This window comes from Lemur catta, chromosome 1, assembly GCF_020740605.2.
Source record: "Lemur catta isolate mLemCat1 chromosome 1, mLemCat1.pri, whole genome shotgun sequence".
In the NCBI taxonomy this organism is placed as follows: domain Eukaryota; kingdom Metazoa; phylum Chordata; class Mammalia; order Primates; family Lemuridae; genus Lemur; species Lemur catta.
This window is the reverse complement of record NC_059128.1, coordinates 33,613,090-33,627,019: the sequence shown is the minus strand read 5'-3', so window position 1 is coordinate 33,627,019 and position 13,930 is coordinate 33,613,090. Positions and strand designations below refer to the sequence as shown.

At 40.5% G+C, this 13,930-nt stretch overlaps 1 protein-coding gene across 1 annotated transcript; it reads left to right on the top strand.

The window, feature by feature from the left end:
- The first annotated feature begins 7,151 nt into the window (after positions 1 to 7,151).
- HSPA2 (heat shock protein family A (Hsp70) member 2) lies at positions 7,152 to 9,681 on the top strand. The gene has a single exon (XM_045565790.1). It carries the CDS (start codon positions 7,266 to 7,268, stop codon positions 9,186 to 9,188), a length of 1,923 nt encoding a protein of 640 aa, XP_045421746.1. The 5' UTR covers positions 7,152 to 7,265; the 3' UTR covers positions 9,189 to 9,681.
- Positions 9,682 to 13,930: the final 4,249 nt, after the last annotated feature.

Genomic DNA, 13,930 nt, shown 5'->3' with positions numbered 1-13,930 from the left:
TAAAGCAGAATTAATTTCTGTTAAACATTTATTCTCAATATTAATGTACAATGCCATGCTTCTCAGCTTTCAAATTTCAAATAAAATTTAACTAAGTGTTGAATGAAATGATAGCTAAGATATTTTTAAAAACCTTTCATGGGCCAGGCATGGTGGCTCATACCTCTAATCCTAGCACTTTGGAAAGCCGAGGTGAGAAGATCGCTTGAGGCCAGGAATTTGAGACTAGCTTGGGCAACATAGCAAGAACTCGTATCTACAAAAAAATTTTAAAAATTAGCTGGGTGTGGTGGCATGTGCCTATAGTCTTAGCTACTTGGGAGGCTGGGGCAGGAGGATTGCTTGAGCCCAGGAGTTTGAGGCTGCTATTAACTAAGATTGTGCCACTGCACTCTAGCCCAGGCAAGAGATCAACGCCCTGTCTCTAAAGAAACAAAAAACAAACAAACAAAACCTTTCATGGATAAATTTAATATTTGGTGAGATTTTAACTTGACTACAAATGCTTTCTTTTACACACACACACACACACAGACATATATATATATATGCACATATATACATTTCTTAACCACATGAATCTTATACTCAAATTATTTACTTATTGTGAATATATTTGTAGTTTTACTTCTGGTTAACTATGTACCCAATTCCTTATTATTATTATATTTTGTTTCTCGTGAAATATCAAGATGTTTTATATTTTCAGAAATGCTGACTTTATTTTTATGCCTATTTCTTCAAATGTTTTAATAAGGAGTTGCACAAAGAGATCTAATGTAGAGTATACTTAATAGGATATGCAGAAGTTATGCCATTTAAAAACCCTAGCTATAAAGTAGGATGATAACTTGAATGTTCATTCTAAAAATCAGACTAACTGGAAATCAGAGAAAGAGTTAATTACAATGTGATAGTGGGTAGAAGGAAAGAAGGGAGAAGAGAAATCCACTAAAGAGTTCAAATACATGTGAATTCAACTGCTTTAAGAGAAATAAAACAAATAAGCCAAGAGAGGTATTAGAGTCTAAAATATACTAGAGTTAATCTCTTTTGGGAATGTGAGGAAGCCCTTCTAAAAATAAACAGGAAATAGAAAAGACAAAAGAGTATTACCAATAATTAAAGGTGCCAGATCAATACAGTAATGACTCAACAAAAAATTTTTGATTGACTGGTGGAATTAGATTTACTGAAGAAAAATGGCTTAAATTCTGACTGTATTAACTACAAATGTAATGAATTACAATAATTATAAATGGTATAAATGCATTCTATAATGTGATTATTTTCTGTATAGTAGTATAAAATGGATTATTGGGTTACATAAAGTACTTCTGTTACATTTTTTAATCCATTGCTTTTATCTAATAAAATTTCCTCCTCTATGTTCAGAAGTTAAATTGTCTGTATATTACTTTTATTTACACTATAATTTTTCAACCTGGCCCTTTTAAAAAATTATTGGTCTGAAACTTATCAACTCCTCCCATCCTCTAATACCAAAATAATAAAGTGTCTGATATAGCTAATTATGGCATGCCCGAGTAGCTTAAGAAGTACACAAAGAAAATTCAACAAGCTAAAATTCTTGTTGCCAAATTCTAATTTCTTTCAATATAGAAGAATTATTGGAAAAGTACTATACCTCATGGCAAACACAGATAGCAACAAATCAGTTGGGTTTCCTTCCTAATATATGAATACAAAGAAATAATTATGTATAAAAACCCACTGATATAGTATTTAGCTTTTGCAGAAGGTTAATTCATTTTTCAAAATAACAAACATAATTTACTATTCAGAGAAATAACTGCTTTGCCAGTATAATTCATTTTTTTAAATTTTCCATTTTAAGAATTTAAGAAGAATTAATAATAATGGCATATTGAGTCTGATTGTCTAAGTACAGGACAGCCTCACTTCCTCTGGATTATTTCAGACTATTCCACAAGGTCTTACTCTTAAGGTTAGCACTAAAAACTTAAGTAGGCACAATCTGTCTGCTATTGTCACAGATTTTCTCTTCTGGAAAAGCCTTCCTCCAGGTTCGGGACTCTTGGCCTTTCATATCATGAGTGGTAGTGTCTTATCCCAGCTTACTATCTACAGTTTAACTGTAACTTCAAGACTGAGTTTTTTAAGACTCAAAGAAACAAATGGTGAGTTTTTTCCTGTAGTGATTTGTGATTGAGAAATATTTTAGGATAGGACACTTTCAAAGAATTATAAAACGGCAGTATTTACAGATATCTTAAATATAATCATCAGTTGAACTCCAGTTTGCTCAAAGGTCCTCAAATAATAGACTGTTACTCACTCCTCTTTTTCTGTAGGCCAACATTACCTCCTCAAAATAATCCACAACCTTTATGCAGGTTATGCCTGAGTGAGGATTGAGAAAATTTCAGGAAAATCCACAAGTTTGTTTCTTTCCTAGTAATTCTGCAAAAATTTATTCTTGCTCAGTTTCCTTAGGGCAGGTCTAATAGCCATACACATAATTTTAGACCTCATCTTATTCACCTTTCTTTCCTTAGTACAAATATTTTCAGATGTGAATTTGTTTCAAATTTTGGTCTCTGTAGTGTCATTTAGCACAGAAATACAAGAGGTCTCGCTCTGTAACCTGGGCTAGTGTGCAGTGGCATTGTCATAGCTCGCTGCAACCTCAAATTCCAGGGCTCAAGCAATTCTCCTGCCTCAGCCTCTGGAGTAGCTGGGACTACAGGCAAGCGCCACCACGCCCAGCTAATTTTTCTATTTTTAGTAGAGACCACGGGTCTCGTTCTTGCTCAGGCTGGTCTTGAACTGGCCTCAAGCAGTCCTCTTGCCTCAGCCTCCCACAGTGCTGGAATTATAGGCATGAGCCACTGCACCCAGCCAGGATCTTCCTCTTATACAGGAAAAAAGTGAAATTATTTTCAGTTTTTTGGCTAAAGGATGTACCTCAGTTAACTTTTAGTAAACATGGAGCTAGTGATTTACTACCGCTTTCCAGGTACTCTTTTGAGTGCTGGGAATTAATTAGACAGAATTTGACATATGTTAAAGCTCTTGTTTTTTACACCATTTAATTTGTGTGGAAACTCAGTCTTTGAATTTCAAAAATGTTTTGAAACACGCTGATATTTATAATATGCCAAACAGAAATTTCACTTGTTGAAAATCAGTAGTAATTTCTATGTACATAATAGAACTTAGTAAACTTTGTTTCAACTGAATGTTAATGCCATCTTAAAAATCGATTATAAAAGTATAATAATTTTTGTACTCTTGTACAAAATTATCATACTATTTGTACAAAACTACAAAAATTACTAATAATTCTACCATTGAGAGATAATCAATTCTGATACACTTTTCATGTATATAAGATTATCCTACATATAAGAAGATACAGCCTGGGCACAGTGGCTCATGCCTGTAATTCCAGCACTTTGGGAGGCTGAGGCAAGAGGACTGCTTAAGGCCAGTTCACGACCAGCCTGGGCAACATAGTGAGACCCCATCTCCACCATTAAACAAAAATAGAAAAATTAGCTGGGTGTGGTAGCCTGGGCCCAGCCCCAGTCCCAGCTAGCAGGGAAAGCTGAGGTGGGAAGATCCCCTGTGCCTAGGAGTTCGAGGTTACAGGGAGCTTTGTTTATGCCACTGCACTCCAGTCTGAGCAACAAAGCAAGATCATTCTGTCTCCAAAAAAATAAAATAAAAATGACATGTATCTTCTTTTTTCATTTAATTGTATCAAGAACATTTTCCTGCGTCATTAAAAATCTTGTAAACAATTTTTATGGCTGCATAATCACCATATGCATGTACTATCATTTATGTAATCGTTCTGTTACTGTTGAATATTTAAGCCATTTCCTTTTTATTATTAACATAAATCATACTACCTAAATTTTCTTTTATTTCTTCAGAAATAATGCAATTGTTTTAATTATTCAATCGAACAATTCCCAAATTATTCAATCCCCCAATGAGCTCTACTAAATGAAGGGTATGATTATATTTAAGGTAAAGAAAAAATATTGTCACATTGCCCTCCAGAAAAACTGTACTACTTTACATTCCTATTGGTAGAGCTTACTGTTTTGCTGCACTGTTGATGGCACTGATGAATATTATTTGATGATAAATTTGCTAATTTGACCATTTTCAATGGACTATGTTTTTAATGGATTCTGAGCCACAATCATCAAAGAGGAAAAAAAGATTTAAAAAAATCAATACAAATAGAGAAAACATAAAAATTCTAAGAATGGTCAGTATGTGACATCCTATAACTGCAAAAGTTTCTTTCATATAAAATTAAAATGCAAATAATGCTGTGTTTTTGGGAAAAGCTCAGGTTGCCATTTAAAGTATGGAACATATGAAACATCAATTTACTAGGTGAAAAGATGTAGCAGAAATAAATACATATGGCTAAAGAAAATGAGTATAATTGCTACTGTTATTTCAGAAGGCTGTGTTAAAGGTGAATGTGGTAGTTAAACTGCAAGATTTGTTTGCAATAACTGTGCACAGAAGTAGCACACAGTTACTATGCAAAAGAAACTATCCCTTCTAAAGCTCCAATTTTAGTGTTTCTGTGTGAGAACTCTGGCCTGCTTGCTTTTTTGCAATCTTGCTTTGCTTGAGGTAAGTGTGTGAGGGCTCATAAAAGCAAGAGATCTGAAGAGTCTGTGTTTCTCACAGTTCCTTCTCAATCGTAGCTGGGACCCTATCTCTAAATCATATCGTATCATCAGTTCTACAAAGAATCTGTATTGCTTCCAGACCACTAATTCCCTTTTATTCCCTCTATTCCACTAATTCTCTCTTAAAAAACAAACAAAAAAAAACTACATAAAAAAGAATTTCCAAGAACAAAATAAAAGAGATTTGTACTTACAATTTATGACAGCTTCAATTAGAAAAATTCTGGTTTTATCCTTGTTTTCCTAATATTTTCTTTAAAAGGTTTCCTATTTCAAAATATTTTCTTCAACTTCATGGAAAAGAGGATGGCAATTGTGGTTAAAGCCAGTACTATTTAACTGATGAGATTAAGAAATTAATAGCAATTATGTTCTTAGAAATTGGAAATGACATGTACCACTAGATAAAAGAATGTTAAATATTCATTGATTGACCTTATGACTTCTGTCAACATTACTTTTTGGTCACAGATAACTTTTGTATTTCTCAACTTTTCTCCAGCACTGTCTTCACTGTAACTTTTATATGGGCTACACATTACTAGCCTGCTTCAAAGGATGGTTCTCCTCTCTCACAGCCTCAGGAAAGACTATGGCACAAAAAGCTCTTAAATGTATCCTGTTCAACTGAAAAGACTATTTCTTGCCTGTACCCCTGCCCTTCTAGCGACACTAATCTGTACGGAACGCCTAGTCCCCAACACTGCTTTCACCTTTGCCAGTACTACAACCTACATAAAGAATGCCATTCCTATTCTCTTTGCTGGCAAACTTCAGCACCTGGCTCACTCATCTCTTCCAGGTAGACCTCAACCAACACACTTTTCCCTCAGCCTGGGTGTGCCCTCCTCTGTTCCCGTAGAGCCCTTTTTTCAGTACTTCTAAGCATCTTTACCTCTTTCTCAGACACTCAACCTCTTAAGGACAGACCATCTCCTTTGTCTCTTTACTCTCACGTAGCAGGTACCTGTTAAAGCTTGTTGGATGAATGACTGTCCCCAGCTTCCTCCCATAATGTGAAGTTGTCGCTGTCTGTGTTACAGGTTACTTCCTGTCTTCCTCCAGAATTCCATTTATAGGAGGAGCCTGCTTCTACCTCCTAGCCCCTGGTGCCGGATAGTACTTTCCAGACCTATTCTCATATTCCTGTTAAACATGAGAAAATGAGTTGCCTTTTCATCTACCTTCTCTGAGGGTTTATGCCCCTAATGTAATTTCAGCATAGCCAAAGAAAATAATCTCATTGAATTGAGCGCAGTTATAAACAGGACTAGGTCATAAACAGGGACGCGTATGTGTATGCTGCGGGAAGAGAATCGTGCAAGGTGCGAGACTGGGTTATTTTATGGCCTTTAAACGTGCAAGATTAGATTAATTTATAGTTTTTCCCGTAAAGAACTCAAAGCGGCAGATAAAGAACTTGAAACTGAAAATAAGGAAAGCGAAACCAGGAAGTTTAAAGCGGTAGGACAAGCAGAGAAAAGGAAAAGTGCGGTAGAGGAAGTTTAAACGCAGGCTCCTGGGAGGGCGAGCTGCTGCCACTCCCGAGCCCCCGCCCGGCAGGCCGCCCCCAGCGCGGCGCGGAACACGGTCGGCCTCGCGGCGGGCTCGGGTTCTCCCCGCGCGCCAGGCAGTTTTTAGCGAGCGCTCACACCCACCGAGACGCCGCGAAGCACGAAAGTGAAAACCCCGGAGGCCGACCGCCTACCCAAGCAACGTCACTTTCATTTTTTTTTTTTTTTTTTTGGTCCCTGCCCAGAAGAGCCGCCCTCACGCCCCAACCACCCCAACTCCCGATCTCCCTCCTTGGATGGCGCGGCCAGAAAAGCCGGTTCCGCCCATGTTTCTTCCGTGTAACCAACTCAGAATGAATTCGCCCACCCCCGCGCGCTAACTTAGTCGGGGCATTTGGCACCGAACTGCATTTTAAGCTGCAGGAACTGAGTGACCCATCCAGGTGGCTCCCCTCACCCGGCTCCAATTGCCAGCCTCCTCCCCGCGCCACGCCCCAGCCTTCCCCACCCCACTTGACAGTCCGTGCTGCTCATTGGTCGCGTGCCCTGCCAGTCCGATGGACATCAACGAATCCCGCTAAGGAAACGCAAAGATCGCGCAAAAGCGCGAATACCTGGCCCAGAGGCGCGATCCTAACGCCCCTAAGCGGCAGGCGGCGCGCGAGGCGCCGGGGCCCGGCCGCCGAGCAACAGGGAGGAGCCTCATTTGCATAACGGCCGGCCCTCAGTCTCCTGGCGCGGACCCGGGTCCCGCCCCCTCAAGCAACTTGAAATCTGTTGGGCCACCGGGCGGTCACTCCGACCGAGGCAAACCTGTGGCGGGGCTAGAAGAGTTTGTGTGGGCGGTCCCGGGAGCGGATTGGCTCTGGGAGTTTCCAGAGGCTGCAGAAGGCGGATATAAGAGCGGGGGCCCGAAAAGGGGGGTGGAGTGGGGAACGCCGGTCTCGCTCGCGGACTCTGGTGCGAGGCGACCGTTAGTTGACGCCGCGGATTTCTTCTCCCTGGTTTTCTCGTTTTAACGTCGCTTGCCTGTCTTTCAGTCAGGATGTCTGCCCGCGGCCCAGCTATCGGCATCGACCTGGGGACCACCTACTCTTGTGTGGGGGTCTTCCAGCATGGCAAGGTGGAGATCATCGCCAACGACCAGGGCAACCGCACCACCCCCAGCTACGTGGCCTTCACCGACACCGAGCGCCTCATCGGCGACGCCGCCAAGAACCAGGTGGCCATGAACCCCACCAACACCATCTTCGACGCCAAGAGGCTGATCGGGCGGAAGTTCGAGGACGCCACGGTGCAGTCAGACATGAAACACTGGCCGTTCCGGGTGGTGAGCGAGGGAGGCAAGCCCAAGGTGCAGGTGGAGTACAAGGGGGAGATCAAGACCTTCTTCCCGGAGGAGATCTCCTCCATGGTCCTCACTAAGATGAAGGAGATCGCGGAAGCCTACCTGGGGGGCAAGGTGCAGAGCGCGGTCATCACCGTCCCGGCCTATTTCAACGACTCGCAGCGCCAGGCCACCAAGGACGCGGGCACCATCACTGGCCTCAACGTGCTGCGCATCATCAACGAGCCCACGGCGGCGGCCATCGCCTATGGCCTGGACAAGAAGGGCTGCGCGGGCGGCGAGAAGAACGTGCTCATTTTTGACCTGGGCGGTGGCACCTTTGACGTATCCATCCTGACCATCGAGGATGGCATCTTCGAGGTGAAGTCCACGGCCGGCGACACCCACCTGGGCGGCGAGGACTTCGACAACCGCATGGTGAGCCACCTGGCCGAGGAGTTCAAGCGCAAACACAAGAAGGACATTGGGCCCAACAAGCGCGCCGTGCGGCGGCTGCGCACGGCCTGCGAGCGCGCCAAGCGCACCTTGAGCTCGTCCACACAGGCGAGCATCGAGATCGACTCGCTGTACGAGGGCGTGGACTTCTACACGTCCATCACCCGCGCCCGTTTTGAGGAGCTCAACGCAGACCTCTTCCGCGGGACCCTGGAGCCGGTGGAGAAGGCTCTGCGCGACGCCAAGCTGGACAAGGGCCAGATCCAGGAGATTGTGCTAGTGGGCGGCTCCACCCGCATCCCCAAGATCCAGAAGTTGCTGCAGGATTTCTTCAACGGTAAGGAGCTGAACAAGAGCATCAACCCGGACGAGGCGGTGGCCTACGGCGCCGCGGTTCAGGCAGCCATCCTCATCGGGGACAAATCGGAGAATGTGCAGGACCTGCTGCTACTCGACGTTACCCCGTTGTCGTTGGGCATAGAGACAGCTGGCGGCGTCATGACCCCACTCATCAAGAGGAACACCACGATCCCCACTAAGCAGACGCAGACCTTCACCACCTACTCGGACAACCAGAGCAGCGTGCTGGTGCAGGTGTATGAGGGCGAACGGGCCATGACCAAGGACAATAACCTGCTAGGCAAGTTCGATCTGACCGGGATTCCCCCAGCGCCCCGCGGGGTCCCCCAGATCGAGGTCACCTTCGACATCGACGCCAATGGCATCCTTAACGTCACCGCCGCCGACAAGAGCACCGGTAAGGAAAACAAAATCACCATCACCAACGACAAAGGTCGTCTGAGCAAGGACGACATTGACCGGATGGTGCAGGAGGCGGAGCGGTACAAGTCGGAAGATGAAGCTAATCGCGACCGGGTGGCGGCCAAAAACGCCGTGGAGTCCTATACCTACAACATCAAGCAGACGGTGGAAGACGAGAAACTGAGGGGCAAGATTAGCGAGCAGGACAAAAACAAGATCCTCGACAAGTGTCAGGAGGTGATCAACTGGCTCGACCGAAACCAGATGGCAGAGAAAGATGAGTATGAACACAAGCAGAAAGAGCTCGAAAGAGTGTGCAACCCCATCATCAGCAAACTTTACCAAGGCGGTCCTGGCGGCGGCGGCGGCGGTGGCGGCGGTTCTGGAGCCTCTGGCGGACCGACCATCGAAGAAGTGGACTAACTTTGCACTCGAGTCAGCAAAAACCTCTTTTCCTTTCTCTCTCTCCCTTTTCATTTTTCCCCTTTTGTTCTTGTTTTTTCTTCGAGATGTCCGTGTGCCAAGTCTGAGATCTGTTGTTGGAAGTCTTTAGCCCGGTGTATGCATATGAAAGAAAAGGTGCAACAACTTAGTTTAATTATAAAAGGTTAGTTCTAAAGTTTGATTTTCAAAAAACATTATTTGAGGTTTCTCTTTAATGCATTTTGCGTGTATGCTAACTAGCATTTTTGGTTAGCTTAGTTTGTGTGTGGAGATTTGAGATGAGAAACCTAAAGTTTGCACACCTGTCCTATAGAAGCTTAGAAACAATAAAATATATAGAAGCTTGAATTGTTTATTTTTATGTACTACTTTAAGACTAAAGTGAACAATGCAGTAATGTAAAGGACAGTTATACTTTTTGCAAACAAATGCATAAATGCAAATTTAAAGTAAAGCTGAAATTGATCTCAAATTTACTGTCTTGGAGTTTTCAATTTTCCTTTTTTTATTTTTTTCACCCATGTTGGTCTTTAAGATATTATTAATATGTGAAATTGATCTAACCCAATCTTGTCTAATTCCCAGATGAGGTTCCTGCCTTGAATTACCAACAACTTAAGGGGAGAAGAATCTGGTTAAACTCCCCCTCCCCCCCATTAAATACAGAAACCTGACTGAGCTCTTCTAGTGTACCCAAACTCCTAAGACTTGGCTTAAGTGTTCAAGTGAAAATCTACCTGAATATTCCAGGAGAATATGAGCTATATTCTGGAGTTAAGTATGAAATGAATTTTTCTCCAAAGTAACACAAGCTGGGGCAGGAATTATCTTCTCATGATAGTTAAAGGAAGTATGGAAACAAGTTGCTTTTTGAGACATACAGGTGCTTGAAATAAAACCCAGTAGGCAAGCTTGAAAGCGTCTTAGTATGAATACAAAGATAGTCAGACTTGTGTAATTTTCTAGTAAAACAGCTCAGCTTCTGAGCATATGGCAAATTCTATAAGAACATGTTTCCAACAGTTATAGTTACTTGTGGGGTAGGGAAACTTTCTTTTCGTGATCTGAGGATCATAATGCAATACTTGCCTTAAATACCTGCCTTAAATCACAACAGATTTCTGTTTTTAAAGGCAAACTGTACAAGATAGTCCTGTATTTTGTTAATACACACCTTGTCCATTTTCCTATATCCAATTTGAGATTGTTACAGATGGAAATATTGCAGCCCTTTGGAGATCCACTATCCTGGGCTTAAGCTTTAAAACATCCTTGGGAGAAAGGAGTTTTTATTTTTTAGTGAAATGCCATTGCAACTTTGTTCTAATTTACTCTCTTTAAGGGCAGCTTTGGAGAAAGGCAGTAAAACTGATTGGAAAATGTATAGTTAACCTAATGTTTTCACACTCAAACATTTTGATATCTTTTTCCTAAAGATATAGATTTGCTTCATTTTGTTCATAAGATAATAGTTGTAAAAGCTGTATTTTCAGTTTAGTAAGTGGGCCAATTCTGTGCCATAAAGAGAGATTAATTTTGGGGATAATAGATTGAGCAATAACTTAAAAACTAGGGAACAAGTTAGCATTATAATATTAGTCTTTGGTAATGACCCTCTCACACAAGAGTTGACCCTTACGTACAAATAAGATTTTTTTTATCTTTTTAGCAAGTCTCACTTGGGTAGGGAGGAGGAAGATAAATTGGCAATTGTGAAATTGCTTCAAAAGAAACTTTAAAAATTTCAGTTTCAGCTGAAAAGCTGAAGATAACTCAGGTTTATTAGTGCTGGTGTCACATTGGTGGAAAGTTCTCAGCATGGAGAATTTAAGGGTATTTCATGGACTACAGATAGCATTACATACATCTTTTACAAACTACCATGGTACTAACAGAATCAGGTAAATAGTAGCTTTAGAATGACTTTTAAAATGAATTTTTTTAACATGAGTTTGATCAAGATAATATCCGTTCTATTACCCTTTTATTAGTCCTTTATTTGTTGAAAATGTCCCTTGCTGTCATTTCAAATCGTAATGGAGTCTTTCTATAAGTGCAGTTTGGTATTAGTATGACTCAGTTTAGACCTCACTTGAGACTGGTTTCTAAAGTATCAGAAAATGACCCACAGTAGTCTTTGATCCCATGGCCTGGCTTTCGGTAACTTGCTGTAACACTAACATCAATCTGGGTAGATAACTACATTTTCTGTTATTTTGAAAAGTAATTTGTAAAACTGCAAGCCTTCTTGAGTATTTTTAATTTAATTCTCTCTTCTCAAATTTACCTAGATTTGAATATTACTAAGAGAAAGCCACCAAAGTAGCTATTTGATGTTTCCAGGGGTCAGTTGAAACTGGTAACCTGATAACTCCTGGGAACTCCTTAGCAGATGTTAGATCAGCCATAGTCAAATAACAGTGGAAAAAATACTTGATGTTAGGATGGGGCTAAATTACAGTTTCAGGAATAATTAGCAATCACTTGAACTTGAAAGTAGTGAGTTATATTAGGGACTTGCAGTCATGACTAAAACAAATGCAATTATACAGAATGCTAAGGGATTGAAAAAGTTTCTCAGGCATCTAAATTCTTATTTGGATGTCTGATTAACACAGTTCCTGTTGTGAGAGGACAAATCTAGACACCTGTCAAAATAAGACATAACTGGTTGTTTACAGTATTTGAGATGAGTGAAATTTCAAAACAAGCTCACTTTAAATTTTTTATAGTATAATGGAAATGCATTAAAACTTGTACATTAGGAAATATCAGTGCTATTTACATCTTTAAACTTAACAGGATATTTACTGTGTCACCTATTCAATATAGCAAAGAGACTAAGGCCTGCACGGTGGCTCACGCCTGTAATCCTAGCACTCTGGGAGGCCGAGGCGGGAGGATCCTTTGAGCTCAGGAGTTTGACACAACCTGAGCAAGAGCGAGACCCCGTTTCTACTAAAAATAGAAAGAAATGATCTGGACAGCTAAAAAAATATATATACAGAAAAAAATTAGCTGTAGTCCCAGCTGAGGCAGAAGGATCGCTTGAGCCCAAGAATTTGAGGTTGCTGTGAGCTAGGCTGACACTATGGCACTCTAGCCCGGGCAACAGAGCAAGACTCTGTCTCAAAACAAAAAAACAAAGAGACTAAATAAGTATTTCTTTAATTATTTATCTTATGTATAATCTTAAACAGGAATACAACTGGCTATCTAGAGGAAATCAAAAGATCTGTTTTTATGAAGTTCCAATAATGGGCCCCTAAGACATTCTTACTTTGAATTGAATGTAGTTTATAAAAGTTGTGTTGTGAGGTGTAGTCCCCTTGCTTTTGAACACTGAAATTGGAGTTAAAAAAAAAAACTCACATCCATACATCACAAGACCATTGCTAAGGGAATATATATGTTTAGATTAAGAAACAGGAATATTCAGTTGCTTCTGTGTATTTAATGTATAAATAGGTATGAGAATTAGTTACAGAATTAGAAATTAGATGCAGAATTTCATTCCTTCAAGAAAAATTACGGATCTTCAGAAAAAAAGCCCCGTATTTATTATTGATATAGCTCTTGAAATGGAAATAGTTTACGGTATATGCATTTCTGAATTTTAAAAGGGTGATACTTAATGTTGAAATGTCTTTCCCTTTAAACAAATCAAGATGTCATAGGCCCTTTCCTCCATGCCTTTCAGTGTAGATTAAGTTGTTTGTGAATTGGAGGTTGGTAAATAAGTAACCAAAAATGGAGTTACTAATTCAAAATTTGGCATTGCTGTTTTCTTTTATGGAAAGTTAATTTTTTAAGGTAGAATTATAACACTATGAAAATCTGTCCATTATGACTTTTTCATAGTATTAGCATGCATTGTATCAGGGACTAAAATCTGAGGCTACCAACTTAGTTATAATGTAGTATGCTCTTAGTTATATAACCTTGAGGAGTTTGTCTTAATTAGGAAAAAAATCTTTTCCTCACAGGACACTTGGAATTATTAAATATTTAGAAGGTAACTTTATCCCTACTTTATAACATCGTGAATTTTTTTTTTTTTTTTTTTTGAGATGATCTCACTGTGCTGCCCGAGCTGGTCTGGTCTTGCTTGACTCCTGTACTCAAGCAATCCTGCTTCAGCCTCCCAAGTAGCTGGGACTATAGGCACATTGTTTTTTGTTGTTGTTGTTTTTGTTTTTTAAGGGAAAAACTATGTTTCCAGTTTTGGTTGTGAGTTTTTAATGTCATTTGAAAAGAAAACTAACTGGTGAAAAATCTACTCTAGGAAATGACTGGGTCACTTTTTACAATAAGTACTGTAATAATTTAGAGATATAAAAATAATCTTCCCTTTTTTGTTAGGGTAAGGTGCTAGAGAAGTATAAGATTCTCCCTTCAGAGTTATTGAAACTTTCCTTTAAATATTAGTTCCTTTAGTACCTGTGAAATAACTTGTCATGTAACTTTTAAGTATATAATTGTTTTGGGTTCTCAATAACTCTTATTTTTACCTACATTTTGTACATTAGACAACTTGAGGTTATTCTATGATGAGGTATATAAGATCTTCAGTTTTCTGTTAGCACTTCTCCACACATTATTGGGATAAATTGAAAAGGTTTACTGACCACTAGCATGATCATCCTGATAATGACTGTGAGGTGATTGAATTCTATTCAGATTCTGTGGTCTTTCTCCATCTTTTCTGGAGCTTCACCTCA